This window comes from Taudactylus pleione, unplaced genomic scaffold, assembly GCF_031769625.1.
Source record: "Taudactylus pleione unplaced genomic scaffold, aTauple2 ptg000398l, whole genome shotgun sequence".
Lineage (NCBI taxonomy): Eukaryota > Metazoa > Chordata > Amphibia > Anura > Myobatrachidae > Taudactylus > Taudactylus pleione.
Genome location: NW_028284800.1, coordinates 970567 through 994102, shown reverse-complemented (window position 1 = coordinate 994102; position 23536 = coordinate 970567). Strand labels below are relative to the sequence as shown.

Below are 23536 nucleotides of genomic sequence, written 5' to 3'. Positions count from 1 at the left end.
ATTGGAATGCCGAATGTGTGCCAGGCCTTATTGCCCAACCTCACTAATACACAAGTGTCTGAATAGATGCGATTCCCCACAGTCACATTCCAAAATGTTGTGTAAAGCAAGCCTTCCCAGGAGTTCAGAGGGTGTTACAACAGCAATGGGGAGGGGATTTATATGTTTTTGGAATGATGTTCATTAAGAAAATATGGAATGGATACGAAGTTCAGGTGTCCGCATACTTTTGGCCATGTAGTATACATATGGGGTGACCCTTTCATAGGTATGAATACAACTTAATTTAGGATCTGTGCACTCTACAACAAGCTCAAGAACCTCTATGCTCTCACAGCTATATTATTTGAAAAAAAATATATAAAAAGATGGATAAATAAAATCAATATACAAAGACCTGTATCATGTGCCTCCCTATAACATCACTGTATAAAATGCAACATATGCAATATGAATACATTTGCAGTCATGAAGTTGCTCAGTCCCTCTGCTGACTCCAATGGCAATGTGGCTGCATCATCCGTTTCCCAGCACTACACGGTATTACACTGGTGCAGAGCCAACATTCATGACAGTATTCCTAGAGAGGTGTATGCAGGAATGTGATGTAAGTATATTACAATCTCAGCAAGGAAAACAGACTGTGTGAGGTACAAATAGCAGCAGCCATTAGCTCGGATGGAAAGAGCAAAGGTTAGAGAATGAAAGAAAACATTAGGTTGTTGCCATTGGTTACTGCATAGTAAGTATAAAAGTGCCAATGTGTACCTATGGTGACCTCCAACTCAGCATTTCTAACACAGTAAAGAACATGAAGTGGAAATGCTCCCATATGAAAACATGAAATCATTTAAGTTCACTCAAGTTATAAAAATCAGGCCGGCGGTTCTAATCCCGACAGCGGAAGCCCGGCAGGGGTGAAGATCCCGAAGCTAGTAAGGAGAGTATTAAATAACCTATTTTTACCTCCTAACCCTCCAACCCCCCCCCCCCCCAAGTGCCTAACCAAAACCCCCCTCTAAGGGTCTAAACCTAACCCTCCCTTCCCCGCAGCCTATCCCTAAGTCTCCCGGTGGGGTGCCCAACCCTAACCTTTCCCCGGGGGTGCCTAACCCTAGCCCCCCCCTTCCCCTAGCCTAACCTCCCAGGGGGGTGCCTAACCCTAAGTCCCTCCGGGATCCCCTAACCTAACCCAAAATCCCCCCCCCCCCCCCCCTCCCTTCCCCGCAGCCTATCCCTAAGTCTCCCGGTGGGGTGCCTAACCCTAACCTTTCCCTGGGGGTGCCTAACCCTAGCCCCCCCCCTTCCCCTAGCCTAACCTCCCAGGGGGGTGCCTAACCCTAAGTCCCTCCGGGATCCCCTAACCTAACCCAAAATCCCCCCCCCCCCCTCCCTTCCCCGCAGCCTATCCCTAAGTCTCCCGGTGGGGTGCCTAACCCTAACCTTTCCCCGGGGGTGCCTAACCCTAGCCCCCCCCCCCTTCCCCTAGCCTAACCTCCCAGGGGGGTGCCTAACCCCAAGTCCCCCCGGGATCCCCCCCCCCCCCGCAGCTGTCCGTGCCCATCGCTTGGCTTCTAATGACAGGCGTCGGGTTATCGACACCTGTCATTTGTACCTTGCCGGAATTACACACACGGGTAGCCGGCGGTCGGGATTTTGAATGACGGCTTCCCGACTGCTTCCCTAAAAGTCACTATATACATATATGTGGGTTTACTGTAGTTATCTGATTAATCCATATAATACACACCTCACACCGACACAGCTGGATGCATAGCAGAAAGATCTAATATGTGCAAATGAAAAAAAATAGAAACATTTTAGTTTTAGCCAGGGCCAGTGCAAGGTTTCCAGGCTCCCTAGGCAACATTTCACCAACTGCCCCTGCTCCCTCCAATTCATAATATGCCACGCATCAGTCTTCCCAGTTAAATAACATGCCACACAGCAGTGTCCCAAATTCATAATATACTATATAGAATATTACACACAGCAGAGTGCCAAAATCATAATGTACCTCATAAAACTGCCGCAAATTCATAATGCGCCACACAGCTGTGCCACAAATTCATTATAAGCCACTCAGCCATGAATTATGCCATTCATTTTTTTTGTGGACTCAGCGGCGCCCTCCAGTGGCCGGTGCCCTTAGGCGGCTGCCTAATGGTAGCACCAGCCCTGGTTTTACGACAAGTGGAATAAAAAAATAAAAAAGTGTGGTGAGGCTTATTACCCTGGTTATGAAATTCTCAAATAATTATTATTCTAATTATTCTGTAATCCACGGTCCTAAAATGGCCACAGGTACTGTTAAAGACTACTTCCTCTACAGTATAGCTGTAATGGCATCTATAGTAAAAGTGTCAAGAATAATGAAAGCGGTCATCCCTTTTAAAAATGATCTCAAAGTAACTGCTGTCCCCTATTTCTGCACTTGAGAGAGAGAATGCACTTTTCAATAACCAACATCTGTTAATAAATCTGCAGAGGTCACTTAGATATCCAGCGAGATCTTGTGCCAGGTGAAACATAGGGGAGAACAGGCGTTTTGCAGGATTTTCCCTTCTACTAAAAGAAACAAGATTTTTAAAAAGCATATGAGAAGAAACAGTAGGTCTGTATGCATAGGTCCATATCTGAGAACTTGACCGGATAGCAGCTTCTACCAGGTATAGTTGGAATTACCCCCAAATAAAGTCAGTTGTATAAGCATTGCAGGTCTATGAAGAGAAGACCACTGCAATCACTTTCTCATTTCTTCAGGGCCTTGGCGAGCCTGTCCCAAAACCAGACCTGGATGTGGGGGTTTGTATAGTCGCACAGTGTAAGGTAGCGCAGGATGCTCGGAAACTCCCTCTTCATGGGTTTATATTTCACGGGAATCAGCCTCCGCTTCCCAGCAACTGCATCAAGGGACATTATACACAGAGGCAACATGAGACTTCCAGCACAGCACATGTACATTTCTAGATCAATTATCTCATGCAGCCATTCTCAAGAAAAGAAAAATTATATATATATATATATATATTCATACATACATACATACATACATAGTAGCAACATACATACATAGTAGCAACTTCTATATATTGCATAATGGGTTCTTTTTTTATCGTTGTTATTCAGCATTTTAAATACTGAGAACACGATCAAAGCTTTTGGGTCATTAAACCCGATCTAACACAAATGCCCACTGCTTATGGATTTTCTAGTCTGCCCAATGTTTTAAAGGGGCAGTCATTAAAAAATCAAAATCATGGTTTTGCCTTTAAAATGATTGCTCCTTTAAAAAAAACTAGCAGAAGAAATTGGTGACATGAGGGAAGTGTAAGACGCAGCAGGAGAGCTGACTATCAGAGCACTGGCAGTAAGAAGCAATGTTACCGCACAAGTCACACAAACACTGCTTTGTACACTAGCCATTACATTTCCCTGTATCATCTTCAAGTGGACAATGCAAATGTAGCAATGTAAGAATCATTATACTCCTGTGAAAATACCTGGTCCAAGGCTGAGAGCAAATTTTGTCTGAAAGTCACATTCATTACTGTCCAGGTAATCGTCCGATATAATTACCACCATCTTCTTACACCTGCAAAACAAACAGCAATCTATGTAAGACAATACAAATGCTCAGATTTTAATAACATTACAATAAAATATACAGTATATCTTGCTGCAGCTTTGACATTTAAGGAATGACTAGATATGCATTTGGGAAATTATCATGCAGGCTGCTATGTAAAACACATATAGAAATGTAAACGCACTTTATAGTATACAGATGTGTCCTGCTACAGCTTTGGCGATCATGCTACAAACGTGCGGACGCATCGTGCCACGCGATTAACAGCATCAATATACGCTACGGCGTGCAAACGCAGTGCGCGCAACCGCTTGCGGGCACACACCTCGCGCAATGTACGGCGCTATTTGCTGCGTAGGCAGTAAAGATGTAGCAAACCACATCTGTATAATAATCCTTGTACAACGGACAGACTACAGCAATCACAGAACGTCCCAATTAATATCTACCCACCAAATGATCAAGCAGGTATAAGCTATGACTTCAGGAATGAGCAGATGGTCCTGGCATGCACCATAGGTCAAACATACCATAATATTGGGGGGAAATACGTGAAAACTACCTTTTTTCTATAAGTTCGCTGGTTATGGACCACAGACATGTGCCGGGAAGGACGTCCCTATCAAACACGCACAGCTTCAGGTTATGTTCAGACTGCTCAAATCGGAGAATCATCTCCTGCACAAACTTAATATCCTGGGCACAGTAGCAGATGAACGCATCAAACTGTTCGGGTACTTGTCCTGTAGGTAGAAAAGCAACATAAATATTAGTAAAGCAAGAGCAATTCTTTCTTGCAACAGAGTAACAATATATAGGAGGACAAAAGTATACACTTAGCTAAAGGGCCACAATATCATAAAATAAGTTACTCATCGGATAGTTACCTTCATATTGAAGCGCAGGTGCTTAAATAATTATACCTGTCGGCAGTAAATAGCTTATTGCATTCAGTAGATTGCAGTTGATCACTGCACGAGGAGCTAGTCACTTTGTACCTTATGCCTTAATAAAGTCACTAGTTCCAAGTGACAGGACAGGCTGTATATGTGTAATAAATAAGACGCACAGAGCCATATTCAATTTGAGCCAAGCCACGATACTTTTTCGCGGCCCGGTGTTTTCGCCTACTTCGCCTGTTTTGTAGGCGGAAGAGTATCGTGCGTGTGCCCGCTTTACCTGGTATTCAATTTGAAAGTACGCGAAAACGGGACCCCGCGAAGCTTGAACAGGTGGAAATTACTGTCAGAATTGGGGAAATCAGCCTGACACCCCCCAAAAGATGCGCTGACATGGTGTTTTTAAACGGACTCAATAGCTGCTAAAAATAGTGTTTTTCTACACGTGGTGCAGAAAAGTATTAAGTTATTTTCAGGAAAAAATACTCCTGATTCCAGCAAATTTGGGGTACTTGAAAATGGGGGTGAGCATATTTAAAAGTTGCTAAAGTGAAATTGAAACAAATCGTGAAAAATCCACCCGCAGCAAGCACCTGCAATCCAAAAAACACTTGGGGCATACTTGGGGACCGCCCAGAGTCAAGTACGCTAGTTTTTAACTTTGTAACCCAACTTTTTTTTTTTTGCCCCCTTTTTCAAAGTAATTTTTTGGGGTCTCCTTAAAAATTTTTTTTACACAGTTTAACTTTGGGGGCTGAAGGCTGCACGGGGGTTCCCGCAACATTGCACCCCAAAACCCCAATTCTGCACTTTTTTCCGCCTGCTATTCATAGGTGAAACTTTTTCACCTAGTACATTGCATTGACTTTCCACCTAGGCGGAAAGTCTTTCAAATTGAATACGGGGTAAAAGCAAAACAGGCAATAATGACGTCATCAATGAAAAAGTATCGCGGATCCGCACTTTTCGCCTAAAATTGAATACGGACCACAGACACAAAGCAATATTTCTATTCCTACACTTGGCCAGGTAAAATGGTAGTAGATGGGCGTACGTGGCCATACAAAGCGTCCCAGATTGATGGTACACACCAAAGCTTCCCAGTCATTGTCTCATACAGGGCTGAATTCAATTAGGAGGGTTAATGTGATTTAACGCGGACAACATTTGAATTTCTCTCTATCACTTAGCCGTGCCCATTATGTCACATTACCGTCTCATAGGAATTTATGTGGCTTTTGTTGGCAGCCCATGAGCAGGTGAAAAGTTGGGGAAAATTCCTATTTCTCTTTCATCCACTAGGGGACACTGTAGGTGCTTATGCTGGGGTATAGAGGCATGCATAGCTGGAGCTGGCACTTTAAAATTTAGAAGTGTGAAGCTCCTCCCCCTCTATGCCCCACCAGCCCTCAGTTTAGAAAATGTGCTGTCGGAGCTGGTCACAATCTGCTGTGATCCAGCAGCACATCTAATTTATTTATTTTATTTAACATTATTATTTATTTTTTGTTTTATTATTTAAAACATCTTTTACTTTATTTTTAAAGTACCCTTCACCACCTCTCTAAGGTGGGGTCCGGGTTACTGGCACAGTGTTAACCTCCTGGGTTACAGGAAGGAGTGTGCAGTGCTTCACCAAAAGCATCTGACAGCTCCTTAATGACACACACACACACACACACACACACACACACACACACACACACACGGAAGCAGGGAGGAGAAGTGCTGTTCAGAAGAGCCATCCAGGGGAGCGCAGTGAGTACAGATCACTTGCACTTTCCTCGACTCCTGCCCGCCGCCAGCGCTGACTTCAGAGAGCGCTATAAGCGCTGCTCAATAATTTATGCATCTCCCCGCTGATAAGCGCGACTAGCGGCTCCTTCTCAGCGGGGCTAGCGCAGGGGGGAGGTGATGACTGCAGCGTGGTGGCCATTTTACAGTCCCTCGGACTTGAGAAAGGGGGCGGAGCCTAATAGCGCGGGCTCCCTGTCTAATTAATGCGGCAGTGGCTGTTAGAGCAGCGTGGAGCCACATTTAACCTGTTGCTTGCCTGCATCTCTCCACTACAGGTACTGTGCAGGCACATGCAGAAGGCTGATTCTCCTGTCTACATCCCTGGCAAGAGGCTGTGAGTAACACTGGGGTGTCAGTGCAGGGAATCTAATCTGTGGGAGGGGGTAACTCTTCCTCTGTGTCCCAACCAGCCTTCTGTTTTATTTCTAATCACTACTGTATCTATTGTGTCTGGGTGACTGTTTATCCATGTCAAACAAAACAAAAGCGGCTCAAAAGAGGTTTGTCTGTTCTAAATGTAACCACAAACTATCTAAGCCACATCCAAGTTATATGATGCTTGTATAACAATTGATCCACCGATGGCTATTCCTGACTCAGTTGCTCCTCCATGGGCCACTGGCATGGTAGGCGTTATGTCAGACTTGGCGTCGGAGTTAGCTGAGGCACGTAAGTCTCAACCTCCCTGGGTGGCGGGGCTAACTAAGTCTCTAGACACCTTGGTACAGGTTATGGGCACAGCGGCATCCGCACCCTCCACTTCCTACCAGAGACCGAAGCGTACTCTGACGACTGTTCTCCAGGCAGAGGAAGAATTCCTTACTATGGAGGATACCGAAGAAGGGGAATTGGAGGTTGCGTTACAGGACAACAACCCTCAGAAGTTAGAGTCCACCTCTCCCGGGGTGGAATCTTTAATTTTGGCGGTCAGAAAGACTGAATTTACCTGAGGATATAGTTCCTCCATCACAGGAGTTTGAATTATTTAATGAACAACCGAAGAGCTCTGCAGTTTTTCCGTTCTCGCAGCAACTTCAGCAACAGCTCTCGGTAGCTTGGAAATAGCCGGATAAGAGGTTCCAGATTCCGCGCCGGTTTTCATCTAGGTACCCTTTCCTTCATCCGTGATGGAGAAGTGGGAAACCCCTCCTCCAGTAGATGCGTCTGTCTCCCGTCTCTCAAAGAAAACAGCACTCCCAGTACCGGGAGCAACAGTACTAAAAGATCTGTCGGATCGTAAGTTGGAGACAATGCTAAGATCTATTTATACAGCAGCGGGTGCTCAACTCAGGCCCACACTTGTTACTGATTGGGTTAACAAGGCGGTGGTTTCCTGGGCCGATCAATTGATTACAGGATTGGACTCAGGTAATTCCAGAGCAGAGTTACGTCTACTAGCAGACCACATCTGTGAATCTGCAGTTTACATGGGAGAAGCTTCAAAGGATATCAGTCAGATTAGTGCTCGCATATCTGCTTCGGCGATTTCAGCCCACAGAGCCCTCTGGCTACACGCTTGGCAAGCTGAAGCAGAATCCAAGCGTGCTGTGGAAAGTCTACCATTCACTGGCGACATGCTGTTCGGGCCGGAATTAGACAAATGGATATCCCAAGCCACAGGAGGTAAATCTTCTTTCCTCCTATCAGCTGCACCGGCTCCCAGAAGAATTTACACTGGACCTTCGTTTAATTCCTTTCGGGCGCCACATTACTTTCGTGGTAGGACCAGAGGTGCGCCCACGCAACCAAGAGGTGGCAGAGGTAGAGGTCGTCCACACATGGTTGCTCGTAGACCAGTGCCTAAACCAGCTGAGAAACAAGTGGCATGACAGTCTTGCGTCTGCAGTGGGAGGCCACCTGCAAAGATTTCAACAGGTTTGGAACCAGACTTCCACAGAACCATGGATCCGAAGACTAAATTACCCTGGGGTACCAAAATAGATTTCGAGACCTCCCCTCCACCTCGGTTCTTCACTACAAGTCTGCCAATACAGGTAGAAAGAGCCAAGGTTCTACAGGAGGCTATCCAGTCTCTAGTAGTATCTTCTGTGATAGTTCCAGTTCCGGAACTTCAACGAGTTATGGGGTTTTACTCAAACCTGTTTGTAGTACCCAAGCCGGATGGCTCGGTCAGGCCCATCTTAAACCTAAAGTCTTTGAATCGGTATCTGAAGATGTATCGTTTCAAGATGGAGTCTCTAAAGTCAGTAACTGCGAGCTTGGAACCAGGGGAGTTCCTATTATCCCTGGATATCAAGGACGCATATCTCCATGTTCCCATTTGGGAACCACACCAGGCTTTTCTGCGTTTCGCCATTTTGAAGGATCATTATCAATTTCGGGCATTGCCGTTCGGGTTATCCTCTGCTCCCCGCATCTTCACCAAACTCATGTCAGTCATGATCGCTCTCCTTCGGTCATCAGGAGTGAACATAATACCTTATTTGGACGATCTGTTATTCAAGGCTCCATCGGTGCCTCTTCTATCAGATCATGCCTTACTGACATATCACATTCTAATCCAACATGGTTGGATAATCAACTTCAAGAAGTTGAATCTCAATCCGTCCCAGAAACTTTTATTTCTGTGCATGATATTTGATACGAAATCTCAGAGGATTTTTCTTCCAACAGACAAGGCCAAGGATATCCGACTTTTAGTTCAGCTGGTCCTCAAAACAAAGACTGTGTCAATGCTTCTTTGTCTGCGTCTCTTGGGGAAAATGGTAGCTGCTTTCGAGGCACTACAGTTCAGCCGGTTCCACTCCAGGGTGTTTCAGCTGGACCTATTAACTCAGATCCGTCTGAGCCACGTTAACCAGAGTAGCCCTTCTTTGGTGGACACAATCCAGCAATCTGTTAGCGGGAAAACGGTTCAGAATGTGGGACTGGATCATCATAACCACGGATGCCAGCCTTCGAGGATGGGGCGCAGTAGTTATCACTTTCAGGGTCGATGGTCCCCTCTAGAATAGAAGTGGCCCATAAATGTGTTGGAACTCAGAGCGATTTACAATGCTCTGATAGAGGCAACAGAGTTGCTAAAGGCTCGTCCGGTAAGAGTTCAGTCCGACAACGCGACGGCTGTCGCTTACATCAACCGCCAAGGAGGGACTCGGAGTCGCATAGCTATGCGAGTGGTAAATCGGATCCTCCGGTGGGCCGAGAATCAGTCGGTAATCCTGTCAGCGGTATTCATTCCGGGTGTGGACAACTGGGAAACAGATTACCCAAGTCAACAGGATGTCCATCCCGGGGAATGGAAGCTTCATCCACACGTGTTCAACGCGCTGATACATCGATGGGGATGTCCTCATGTGGATCTCATGGCGTCACGATTGAATCGTCAGCTTCCAGTATACGTGTCAAGAACTCGAGATCCGCAGGCGGAAGCAGTAGACGCTCTGACAAGTCCGTGGACCTACGACTTCGTTTACCTTTTCCCTCTGATTCCACTTCTTCCTCGTCTTCTAAAAAGAATAAAACAGGAGTCAGCCTCGGTAATTCTCGTGGCCCCGAACTGGCCTCGGAGAAGTTTGTTCTCAGACCTTCGGTCCCTATTATCAGACGATCCGTGGCCCCTTCCTCTGCGCCCGGATCTTCTACAGCAGGGCCCTTTCATACACCCCAACGTAGCACAGCTACGTTTAACGGGGTGGCTCTTGAAACCGATATCCTAAGACGTAGGGGTATCCCAGACGCAGTTATTCCCACCATGCTACGCGCCAGGAAGCCAGTTTCGGCTACGCATTATCATCGCATCTGGCGCACTTATATCTCATGGTGTTCCAGTCGGGATCTTCAGTCTAGGACCTTTCGCTTATCCCGGTTTCTGCTTTTCCTTCAGACGGGTCTGGATTCTGGCCTTCGTCTGGGAACCTTAAAAGGTGCAGGTTTCTGCCCTTTCCATTTTCTTTCAAAGGAAATTGGCCCTCATTCCTGAGGTGCAGACGTTTCTTCAAGGGGTCTTGCGCGTGCAACCTCCTTTTGTACATCCAATTGATCCCTGGGATCTTAATCTAGTTCTTCTGTTCCTTAGGTCGCCCATGTTTGAACCTTTGGAGGAGGTTGATCTTAAGTACCTATCTTGGAAGACGGTCATCCTCCTGGCTCTCGCTTCGGCTCGTAGGGTTTCGAATTGGGGGCTCTTTCCTATAAACCTCCTTACCTAGTGTTTCATGCGGATAGAGCGGAACTCCGGACGATAGCCGCCTTCCTTCCTAAGATCGTGTCGGCTTTCCATATCAATCAGCCTATTGTGGTACCATCGTTGGTGGAGGACTCTGGTTCTTCTACCTTGTATGTGGTTAGGGCTCTCCGCATCTATGTTGACAGGACTGCTTCCCTTCGTAAGTCTGAGTCGCTTTTTCAGCATCTAGGCAGACTTTAGCACATTAGATCCGACTGACTATTCATCAAGCTTATGTTAGTTCTAACCGTCGGCCTCCTTCGTCAATTTCGGCTCATTCCACACGTTCTGTGGGTGCGTCATGGGCGGCCGGTAGAGGAGCATCTACATCACAATTGTGCCGTGCGGCCACTTGGTCTTCAGTTCACACGTTTGTCAAGTTTTACAAATTTGATATGTTTGCCTCTTCGGCGTCTCGTTTTGGCCGCCTTGTTCTACAGGCGCCACAGAGCACTCCCGCCCGTGGGGATACCTTTGGGACGTCCCCAGCGTAAGCACCTCCAGTGTCCCCTAGTGGATGAAAGAGAAAATGGGATTTTGGTACTTACCGGTAAATCCTTTTCTCTGATTCCACAGGGGACACTTGACGCCCACCTCTGCGCTCTATGCCTGCCTGTTCGGTTTTGTTCTGTATGTTGTATGATTCAGTTATTGCGTGTTCTTCTCTCCTTTTCACTCAGCTTGTTCTCCACCTCCTCTTGGTCTTCATTTTCTAAACTGAGGGCTGGTGGGGCATAGAGGGGGAGGAGCTTCACACTTCTAAATTTGAAAGTGCCAGCTCCAGCTATCCACGCCTCTATACCCGTAAGCACCTCCAGTGTCCCCTGTGGAATCAGAGAAAAGGATTTACCGGTAGGTACCGAAATCCCATTTTTAAAAAGGTAAAATAAAGTCAGAACTCTTGGGAGCCATTACACACCCTTGAAGAGACCCAAATAAATTTACTTTTGGCCACTAACAGACTTCTATACTGTTATCTGTTAGTTTGCACTTGTTTGGGGTACAGGACGATTTACCCATTTGCCCCACACTTAAAGCGGCCATCATCAAAAAAAATTCCAGGTTATGCCTATCGTAATTGAACTGCACAACTAGCGGGATCGTGAAATTACCACGTGGTATGGGCGTTATGTGAAGCTGTGGCCAACTGTACTCAGCCCATAGTGCGGTCAGCATCACTGGAGAACACGTCTGCATCAGTGAGGGATTGGGGCTGATACAGCAAATGGTTCTAAAATGGTTGCCAAAATAAACAAACACATACCAGCGATGTCCAGTCCGGCGCTGCTGTCCACAGTGGCATCTTGCAGTGGAGGTGGCTGGCTACTCGCCCGCTGTTTATTTAAATATTTCTGACAGTCTGACTCTAAAACACGAAGGAGACAAAAGGACACAATTATAATTATACAACGGAGAAGGAAAAAGAAGTGACCAAGAATACGGATTTCAAGTGTCCTCCGCTAAATAGACGCAGTGCACCATCATAAACAATTCTGGCATTGAATGGACAATGGTCTCTGGTGGCCATCCATAATGCATCAGGCATTTCTTCCGCTAGATGTTGCAGTGGGCTGATGATCCTGTGACACAATTAATCACATTTGATTATTTTGAACAGGAGTCCATCATCTTTGTCAGTTGTAGCCTGTCTTAATCAAGGGATACCACTCCTTATATTCAGTCTAGGGGCAGCTGGGGCTCTTTGCAGCTGGGGTTAAAAGCACCAAGTGTTAAATGCACAAAATGTGATTACATAACAGTTAATCAAAGAGTTACCCTGCATGAATATGGACTAATCATCTGTTTATTTCATTTCATCCCTCAGGTATGTGACTCTCATCCTGCTTATTGCACCTATATTCTGCATAGAACCTCATGCTTGCAATCGTGTGTGGATTTAAATGTATGTGACTCTCATCCTGCTTATTGCACCTATATTCTGCATAGAACCTCATGCTTGCAATCGTGTGTGGATTTAAATGTATGTGACTCTCATCCTGCTTATTGCACCTATATTCTGCATGGAACCTCATGCTTGCAATCGTGTGTGGATTTAAATGTATGTGACTCTCATCCTGCTTATTGCACCTATATTCTGCATAGAACCTCATGCTTGCAATCGTGTGTGGATTTAAATGTATGTGACAGTCTCTCTTGCATAGATTTGTTTTTTTTCCTGTATAGTCTGTATTGGTCAGTGAAGCATAGTTTATGGTATATATCTGGCCTGGTTTTTGGTCCAACTCAGAGCAAGTTATCTCCTTTGATCAGCAGACCAATTGAGTCAGTTGTAGCCTGTCTTAATCAAGGGATACCACTCCTTATATTCAATCTAGGGGCAGCTGGGGCTCTTTGCAGCTGGGGTTAAAAGCACCAAGTGTTAAATGCACAAAATGTGATTACATAACAGTTAATCAAACAGTTGAACAAACATTGACCAACATCTAAGGTAATTTCAGATTAAGAAACTGATTGCTTTAAAATGTCTAAAAATAACAAACCTAAAACTCACCATGTACTACACATTTCTTTTTATCAACTCCCTCCTTTGTATTTTCTCTAAGGATATAACATCCCTAACTCTCCCTGCATCTCACCTCTCTGGGCACACTGCCGCCCTATTGAGTCACTCACCTCCTCTATGAACTAATGAGCTTTCTCTTCATCAAAAATTGACTATTACAGCCTCATTGTGTCACTATAAAAAACTTTTACACACCTACAACTATATCTACTTCTCCACATCCCTCTGCTTTTATTATCTGGTGACATATCACCAAATCCAGGCCCCACACACGCACACTTTACTATGGAATAAATATCCTGCAAACCTCACATGTCTCCCATCACCCTCCAAATCAATAAATGTGCCTTATAGAATTCACACTTGATCACAACTTATTATTTTACATCTGAACATCACTTTACAATAACTACATTCACAAATTTCTACATTTACCTAAGACTGCTGGTTCACACGGTAACCAAACTCTCTAAATAGCCCTTCATGAAGTGGCTTCAGCTACCCGTCAGACTTCACGTAAACTGACATAACAGCCATGGCTTTCCACAGACACCTACAAAAACTGCCTCTTAAAGTAGAATGTCAGTGGTGTAAATCTTAATTCAAATGACATCCACACATTCTGTAAAATAGGAATCCAGCCATCTGTCATCCTAACCCTCTGTCACATGCTCACTGTATACCCCATCCGTGTCACCCCTGTCTGTTTGCCCATCCCCTCTAGAATGTAAGCTCTCACGAGCAGGGCCCTCTTTCCTCTTGTGCTTATCCTTTCTTTACTTAAATTATCTGCTCTATACTCAAAAGCACCTAACCCGTGACTTTTGCCATCCTGCTTCTGTTGCACCAGTGTTTATATACCATGTACTTGTGTTGTAGTGTCTTAAACTGTATGACACTGTTTTCTTGTTCTGCTCAACTGTTTATGTACTATGTTTATGTACTATGTTTATGTACTATGTAAGGCGCTGCAGAACCCTTGCGGCGCCATATAAATAAAGGATAATAATAATAATTTTTAAAACTGGGCTAAGTCCTAGGGACAGGATTACTAAACGTCGGATTTTCAAGGCCGACAATTATCAACAGCTTTGACCAATGTTTAACAAATGCAATAGTAATTAATGCTAAACGAGCCTGATTTACCATTCATTTCTATTACCATTGAGGAAACAAAACAAAAAAAAAGTCAAAAGGTGACGATCATTGTCAGCTTTCAAAATTGTGACATTTAGTAAATCTGCCCCCTATAGTTTGATGACATTACAGGATGTTACTCATGAGCACAGTGAGCAATGCTCTTGCCAATATTTTACACACACACACACGTCATATATATACATACATACACAGACACGTACGTAAAACAAGAATAACAAGCAAACGGATAGGTAGTACAACGTTTAAATGGTACATACTTTACAGTAGACTAATCTGTAGCAAAATATAAGCAACAGACGTGTAATAGAGCCATAACCACGTGGCAGGCCTGAAAAGACCATGCAATCCCGGACACAGCAACATAGCCACATAGAATGAATCAGGCACATAGAAACCACAGGTATCACTTAAGTGAGATCATTTAAAATAATTGGTCTTCCATTTATATCCTAGTCTAGTACCACGAGATTCTATGAAAGCAGCCATGAATCTAGGGATATCAGTTAGGTATTAATAGAACCCCCCTAAATCTCTAACAGTCATTCCGTTCTTCGTGGAGCAAAGGGAACCGGTATGAATTACCGCCGGAGCTAAGTCTGGCGGATGAAATACTGACGCTGGAAGGCCGGCACATGCAGATCTCGACAGAGGTAAGCAAGACCCCTAACCCTCCCAGCCCTCCCCCCCCCTAGTGCCTAACCCCCCACCAGGGGTGCCTAAACCTAACCCCCCCTTCCTGCACCCTATACCTAACCCTCCCTTCACTGTCGGGAAGCCGGCGGTCTGCATTTCGACCACTGGCTTCCTGACTACATCCTGAGCAAGGATCCCAACCATTCCAATCTAAAAACTAAGAATAATTTGTTCACATAAAAAACAGACAGGGGAGGTGGGCAAGGATTTTTGGCTGTTGCTGACAATAGCAAAGAATCTTTTTACTACGCCTGGTAACCCTGAGCGAAGGTGTAAAGACCCCCAAAATCACCCACTTCGGAGAGAGTGGAGCATATTACACCAAGTGAGTGTGCACAAACATTTGTACCCGACGCCCAGGGCCAGATTAACAATGGGGCGGATGGAGCTACAGCTCCAGGCCTCCACATAAATATAGGCCCATCAACATGACAGCATGATTACCAGGTGCCTAACTGGCCATAAATTTTAAGTATTTAAATAGTTTTTCTAGTCCCCCCCATCCCCCCACAAAAATAAATGCAATTTTTCTATTTCTATGTAGTCAGGGATACATTGTGTTCATAGTGTAGGGGGTGTATAATCCAGGGTGACTCTGACTACACCCACACAGCACCTATCACAGCTCTTCCCCTTCTCAGTATAGGCCCTTGAACATTTTCAGCTCCAGGCCCATGTGGGCCTTAATCTGGCCCTGCCGACGCCAGAAGTAATTAATAGGAAGGCAGGCCCACAAACAGTGATAAAGAGATGCATCCTGCTGGCCACATTTCATATATGAGCCAGGTTCTGACAAACCCATGTGAATCTCGCTCCTGCCAAATGGTTATTGAATGCCCCTAAGAAATTACAGAACCAGAGCTACAATCACATAGTAAACCATGTCATTCAAACATGAGAAAGACAACAACTAAGTACTACAAATAAACTTTGGAAACAGGGAAATATCTGTAATTTTAATATAAAAAAAATAAATTAAAAAAAATGGCGAGGGGGTCAATAGGGGAGAGAATTGGGGAGAGGAGGGAGGAAACACAGAGGGGAGGGGGGAGATGTTACACTTGGAGAAAGCCATTTAAACATCAGTTTGTAAGATACAACTAAGCCTGTTTTAGTCAGAGAACGCTGATCCCTTACATGCCAGCATTTCTCGTTTTTCCCCTCCGACTACCAAAAAAAAAAAAAAAAAAAAGTTTATTCTTTAAAAATGAGGCTTTTTTTCTCCCCCAAAATCATTTGCGACTTTACCAAAGTGCTCTCTCCTTTGTGAGTATATTAAAATTTTAGCTACGATTCTCCCTTTAGTTATTTTAACTTTCAGATAAAGTCAGTAAGAGCTATAGTATCTGCACAGTGGTTTCCAGAACTCCTCCAGAGATTAATGTATACACACATATGGCCGCAATTTGCTCCTTATGTTAGTGCGCATTGGTGTCTTTTAGCGATGCACGTCTTTTTCCTGGCAATTTGCACTTATGACTCCCTACAACAAGGGGACCAAATGGAAGGTGGAGGACACGTATAGATACACATTGATTTCCTCAGCAGCTGCTCCTCTAAGCTGCTGCCAGGTACACACTGTGGAGGGAGGTCAATTTACATAATCTTGGCAGCTCCTCCTTTCTACAGCAATCGGGAAGCCGACTGCCTAAATACCGGCAGCCGGCTTCCCGACTGTCTTATCCCGGCAAGGGTGAAATGCCGGGCGTCTAGATGTAGACGCCTGCATTTCCCCGACGCCGGGCGCCGCGAGCGGACAGCCGCGGGGGGGGGTTAGGTTTAGGGCTCCCGGGGGGGACTTAGGGTTAGGCACCCCCCGGGAGGGTTAGGCTAGGGGGAGGGAGGGTTAGGGTTAGGCACCGCCGGGGGGGACAGGGTTAGGCACCCCCCCGGGGGACTTAGGTTTAGGCAGCGGGGAAGGGGGTGGTTAGGGTTAGGCACTTGGGGGAGGGGGGGGGAGTTAGGGTTAGGCACCCCTAAGGAGGGTTAGGTTAGTGGATACTTACCTATCCACTGTCGGGCTTCCGCTGCATCGCACTCTGCTCCTGTCGGGCTGCCGTGATTCATCCCTGCAGTGATGCCGATCAGTCAGTCACTGGGAGAGGGTGCAGGAATGTAGAGGGGCTGGGAGATAACCAGACGGCATCTGTGAATTACCGACAGGTCGCATCATTTGCAACCATGTCAATTAACGCACTGCCTGGTGCAGTTGCAAATGATGCTTCCACGCCAGGCAGGTGGGTAATAGAACTGGTGTCTGCACTTACATATTCTCCTTTGTGTTTCCAGGCTTGGCCAATGGCAGGAAGTGCGGCCTTTCTAATCAGCGACACCGGATCTTTTACAGTGTGTATACATTTTAAAAGAAGTATTAATAGCAGCCAACTTTTTTTTCACTGTAAGTAAATCTAGAAATATATGGCATCTATTCACTCCACACAGCCTGGGATAATCAAAAGTATTGATTTGGACTCATGTACAGATTTCACCATTTCAGGTTATATATGGATTTTGGAGGCAACAGGGCAGTTTTAGATTGATGGAGTTTTTTTTGTGCAGATTTTGTACACAAGTGAAGTAGTGTTTTTTTATATATGTTATACTACACATATTTCTTTAACATACTCTGTCTGGCCTGTAAAATTAGAAGCTCATTTTAACCACTTGATTTTATTGATTGGGCATCTCTATTATAAAAACAAAAGCAAATTGCAAAGCAGAGCAAAGTCAGAGAGGAGGCCTGGACCTGAGAGCAAACTGGGATGTCTACTGCCCACCCTTGCGCTAGACTAGGCCTGGCCAACCTGTGGCTCTCCAGCTGTTGTGAAACTACAAGTCCCAGCATACCCTCCCTCCCATCAGCTGGTAAAGCATGCTGGAACTTGTAGTTTTACGACAGCTGGGGAGTTACAGGTTGGCCAGGCCTGCTCTAGACCCTCTACACATCCACCATCATTCTGGGATACTTAAGCAACTGTAGCAACTCAGAATTTTGCTTTCAGTTTAGATACATGACAAGTAGTACCTGATTGGTCACGATGAACAAGACCAATTTATCTACAGAGTTTTCATGTAATGTTCCTCACAGGGTTCCATGCTCCATTCTCATTCTAACTGTAAAATGTCAGCGTAGCACCTTCCTCGAAAAGGCACCATGCTCGATTTTTCATATTCTCATGGGTGTTTTGCACAGATGTGTGCTGAGGATTAATCACAAGAGAAATGTGCTTCTGGTGTGTACAGGATAAATACTAACCCAAGAGCAACAGAGATTCAAAAACTCTGTTGGCGGTGCTCAGCACCTATTTAAAGATAATAAATACACAAAAGGCAGACAGCTTAGTTCCCACTGATAGATCATTACCTACATACCTATTAATGATGAAAGGTCTGTAAGAATATCGTTCCTCTCAATTTTCTTCAACAAGTCCAGGAGTTCCCCAACCGTTGTCTGCGAGCACCTTTTCTCCCAATCTTCCAGCAGTGATTGGGTTGGGTTAGGGGCCCTTTCAAAATTCTTTATCTCCAAATAGGAATAGTCCATTTCCTCTGCAAGATGAGTCCAGCCTGCAGCCACCACAGCATCTGGGTTTAGGTATAAAGACAGCTTGTGTCTTGTATTATAATTCAAAGCTACAAGTGGAATGGAGTTCATGTCTGTGTCCTCTACGCTTGGCCCACACGCCATGGTTCTGTAGAGCTCCCAGGAAGCCTTCACATTAGCTTATGGTTTATTTTTAATCCCTGCTCGGCCTTTGAACTGTGTTCACCAAAGCTTCGACATCTGTTCCGAACTTAATTTTGAATTTGTCCAAACATAATGCCTGTGAGAAGTGACAATAAATATTACCATAGGATCGTCACATATATTTTCTATTCATAGCAGTAAGATGCACAGTGACAGCGACATTCAGAACAAAAAAGACACGAGCAAAACACTTGGAAGATCTCATATCAGACGTGTTCACACTTAAATACATCTGTCCACCAGTCCCTGTTTCACTTCTTTACAGAAGGTGGTCATGTTAGTGGGAGGTACAGTACTTCTCTAACTAGGCAGGAATAGTCCGAGAAGCAGCTTTACAGAAATGAATTGTGTAAATGTGTGGAGTCATACACAGGGGAGGGGCTAGTGTTGTTACAGTAACTCAAATGTCTGCAAAATCAGCTTTGTGACTTGTATGAGATCCCATCAGAACGCGGTCCTAAAGGTGCCCATAGACGGTGCAATGCACCGTGTAGCGCGACTGCCGATCCGTCGGCAGACGGATCGTTCTGGCACCGCCGGCAATCGTACGGTCCCCGCAGACCACACGATATGTCGGCTTCCCCCTCCTTCATCTGAACGGGATCGTACATCGCATCCCAGATCGGATGGTTTTGCAGGAAGACCTGGGGATGCGATGTAAGACATTGTGGGAGAGCGCAGCACTATATCAGGTACGATATCGTGCCCATACATTGCACGATATAGCACCTTTATCGTGCCGATCCGTCGGATGGGAACGTACATTGTGCCGTGCATGGGGGCCTTAATGGTGTGGGGGGAGGAGCTTACGCTGTCATTATTAGAATAGTAAGGTCATACTTTACTCTTTTATCAGAGTTGAGGTAGAATGTCAACAGAACTGTAAACAACATATTTATTTATGTTCATTAAACACACAGAGCTACCTGCCAGAGAACAGGCTATTGATATAATAATAGACATGCACAATGGGAGCCCCCACCACCTAACTAACTACTCCCATTGCACAGATGGGACAGATCAGCAAGTGAAGATAATGGACCATTCTGCACCAGAAACACTGGGGTAAGTATACAGTGAGATGGAAACTGGAGAGGTGGAGCTGGAAGGGCACAGGACAGGGGCGGACCGAGGTGACCTGGCATATGCCAAGTCCCTTTACTAGTGATAAAGTATAAAAGGAAACATACAGGGATCAACAACGGTTGTTTATATCCATATCACATCATCCTAAAAACTGGTTAACATTGCCTATACACTAATGATACATACCAACATTGTTTCTCTTTATCTAATGATATGTGGTTAATTTGTTTCTACACTCTCCTACTATTTTGAACTTACCCATGAATGCCCCCGATCAGACATGTAATATGAGAGATATACAAACCAACAATTTGCCCAGAACACATAAATGCAGATTATGCTGTTGCTGCCACATAGATAAATGTTAGCATATGATAACGCCTGCAGTTAGACCTGCATGTGATCCAACGTGATAGCTGAACAAATAGATTGGTCAACTATTTGTATCAGTCTTGTTGTTTCAGCATCTTAAGGCCCCCACACACGGTGCGATTTGCAAACGATCCAATCTCATTTGTGATTTCCCTTGAACTCCTGAACAAACAATATTGTGCCTACACATGGAACAATTGTACAAACAATATAGATGAGTCATTAACGAATGCGGATCCGTTAACGATATATCGTTTGTAGCAAACAACCACATGATGCTCGAATTTAAATAATGGGAGGAAAAGTGACAACATATCGTCCATCGCATCGTTCATCGTGCACACACACAAAAACGATGTGTGCCAAATCGTGAAAGACAAGTCTATATCTTTCTGCAGGTTCAAATGATCAGCGACCAGCTACAGCGGGAGCGCGCATCTGCATAGTTATCATGCCCACACATGGCACTTTTTAAATGATTTTTCCTTCCAATTGGTCAAAAACGGACGAGTTGTTAAAAAAAAAAAAAAAAAAAAAAAAAAACCGCACTGTGTGTGGGGGCCTTAAAGCTGGGCACACAGTTGTCAATATCTTGTTCGATCTGTGAACGATATATCGCAAGTGTACCAGCGGGTGCGTATCCCGATATGTCTGTGAATGACATAGGGCCTGATTCAGAGCCGTTCGCTATTTGTGGTCGTTCGTTCAAAAACAAGGGGTGGCTATTCAAATGATCCGTTCGCAAATTGCAGTCTGTTCCCACCTCTAAGTCTGAACGAGCGAGCAAAACATACGCTCGTTTGATAAAAACGCCCCCTGGCCGCACGCACCATACGTCATGTCCGCTATTTATTAGATTAATCGAGTACATCGTACAGCGTATGAACTGCTCGCTATTCTTGTGGTTGGTGTTTTCAACCGCTATTTTGCGAGCAGTTCTGAGTTAAAAAAAAACAAGTGACGTGGTCAATGACGCTGCTGTATTAATTATGCACTCCCTTAAAACGCCCGTTTTGACCTTTAAGCACGCCTGCGTTCGGATCTCCACTCCCCGTTTTCAAGCACCTTCCCCTGTTACCACCCACATACGCCTCATTCTGTCACTCAAAATAGCAGGCCCTCGCTATATTGCGTACCAACGATTTTCGGCCGCACTGACTGGTTCGCGCATGCGTACTAAAAACCGTACGCATGCGCAGATGTGCGAACATCGCTCGGAACGAGCGTACTGCCGCTAGCGAGTGGCTCTGAATGAGGGCCATAGTTCACAGATAGATCAGGTTGGCCCCGCAGACAATTCAAATTTATCTAGCAGATATATTGGTACATCTGGCTGTGTGTATGGGCGACCCGCCGACCACCCGTACACTGGCTGCAGGCAGCACTGACATTGACATCACAACTGGACGGGCAAATTTAAATGCCCGCCCAGTTGTATTGTGAGGCCAGACATATTGAGCAATTGATTGCCAAGAGTGTATAGGTTACAAATCAGCCGCTTGGACAGCGGATTGGTCTACTGACCGATACGTCGTCTAAGTGTGTACCCAGCAAAAAAAGCAACAGATATATAAAATATTACAGATCCTGAGTAGTAGACATTACTATTTCCATACAAACATATAACTCATCCTTCCACCAGGTGTTCTGCCATAGTGCATAGCATGCCACAGACCAGGATCATATTTTGACTGTATATAACCTGCCAATTATTTTGGAGCTGTATGGTTGGCCAAGAGATGGTGAATAAAGTTGAGCAGACTGAACAAACTCACCATGTGCGAGGCTTATATGAGTTGCAGCACCCCATCTGCCCTTTCCTTATGTTGTCACTTATAGTGCCAGTCTCCCAAATCCCTGTGCTTACAGTCCCAATGTGCCCAAAACCCTTCGCCTACAGTGCCAAATCCTTGTGCCTACAGTGCCAGTCTGCCCAATTGCTTTGCCTAAAGTGCCAAATCCCTCCGCCTACAGTGCCAGTCTGCCCAATCACTTTGCCTAAAGTGCCAAATCCCTGGCCTACAGTGCCAGTCTGCTCAATCACTTTGCCTACAGTGCCACTATGCAAAAATCCCTGTACCAAAAGTGCCAGTCTGCCCAAATGGAAATGCTTAAAGTGCCAGTTTGCCAAAGTGGAAATCCTTAAAGTGCCAGTCTGCCCAAATCACTGTCTCCGGTCTTCATTACACTCTAGAGCCCAGCTTGCTCTCTCATTAATATCACAAATCTCTGGCCAGTCCATTACCAGACTACTTTGTGTACTTGGCCACACTCTCCATGGAGATTAAGTATCTCACTCACAGTAACTCACTGCTACTCCATGTGCCCCCTGGCAGTGCCAAGCAGAGCCGCTGACACTAGGCAAACTTGTAAATAAAAAAGGAAAAAAGGAAAATCACAGCATGTGACTGTTTAATAGTCAATTTAACACTTATTAAGTGGGATTTTTTGCATCTATTATAATAATTAATCTGACAAAACTACTAATGGCTGCTGCTACAACTACAAATTCCAGCATGCCATGTGAGCCACAGTTTGGGACTTGTGCTTTTGAGCTGCAAACAGTGTGAATTATCCTGCTCTGATCACACTGTCTGCCCTATGCATTGCATTGCATACAGTTGTTTCAAGTGACCATACTGTGTTTGCCTGTCAGCCCCCGGTGTTTGCAATGCTCCACATTGTCATGAAACGTTCTTCAGTGCAAAAGCACATTACTCACTGTCAGATCTCTTCCTGCATGCAGTGATACATACGCAGTATACAGGAGCCGCTGGCAGCCACAGGGTGGGTGTCCTAGCAGAGTGCCAGCTAGCTAATGAGCAGCTCAGCACTCGATAGGTTCAGACTGCAGCAGATCGTTTAATCAACCTGCGATCTGTGATCCCGACACAAGGGAAATGATTGCAGCTACACAGTACTACGGGGGGCGCCCCTGGATCCACCACTGTTACCCGCACACCACTCACCTCACCAGTCAGACTCGTAGATATAGTTAGTTCCTTTTAGCAACGTCAATATAAGAAGCTGCTGGGGTTGACCGGGTCTCGCCCACTAGTAGCACACGGGGGTGGCAGCGCCGCAACTTCCCACAGAAAGGAGTGACACGCAATGCCTGCTAGCATTTATACGTGTGTGGACTTTTACATTAATGTGGAATGTGGTGTTAAGAAAATATTAATGCTGGAATGTAGCGTTTTGATTTGGTATTTATTTTGGTAAGTTCCTGGCCTCCCCCATATTTGTAGAATGGAATGCGCCGAGTTTCCGGAAGACAGCGAGAAACTGCTCTGAGTAATGTTTGGGAAATGATAGTGATGCTGCCGCCCTCATAGCACTGTGCTGCCTCCTCCTCCTGCCATAGGCTAGGAAAGTACAGTACACATAAAGTATAGTGGTAGGGGGATGCTCCCCCCCTTCCCCCTGTGCTGCTGCTGTACATACAGTATAGTGGTAGGGGATGCCCCCCTGTGCTGCT

General features: G+C 45.3%; 1 protein-coding gene across 3 annotated transcripts; it reads right to left on the bottom strand.

Moving 5' to 3' along the window:
- Window positions 1-1478: 1478 nt before the first annotated feature.
- MYD88 (MYD88 innate immune signal transduction adaptor) lies at window positions 1479-23125 on the bottom strand. Of its 3 annotated transcripts, none has more exons than XM_088446423.1 (6): window positions 23028-23125; window positions 18225-18676; window positions 11739-11840; window positions 4152-4332; window positions 3504-3595; window positions 1479-2903 (listed from the first exon to the last, which is right to left on the bottom strand). In XM_088446423.1, exons 2-6 carry the CDS (start codon window positions 18538-18540, stop codon window positions 2752-2754), a joined length of 843 nt encoding a protein of 280 aa, XP_088302549.1. In that variant the 5' UTR covers window positions 18541-18676; window positions 23028-23125; the 3' UTR covers window positions 1479-2751. The 3 variants fall into 3 exon arrangements, with proteins under 3 accessions (XP_088302549.1, XP_088302551.1, XP_088302550.1); XM_088446425.1 differs by lacking the exon at window positions 23028-23125 and adding an exon at window positions 22815-22865; XM_088446424.1 differs by lacking the exon at window positions 23028-23125 and adding an exon at window positions 22781-22860.
- Between the last annotated feature and the right edge of the window lie 411 nt (window positions 23126-23536).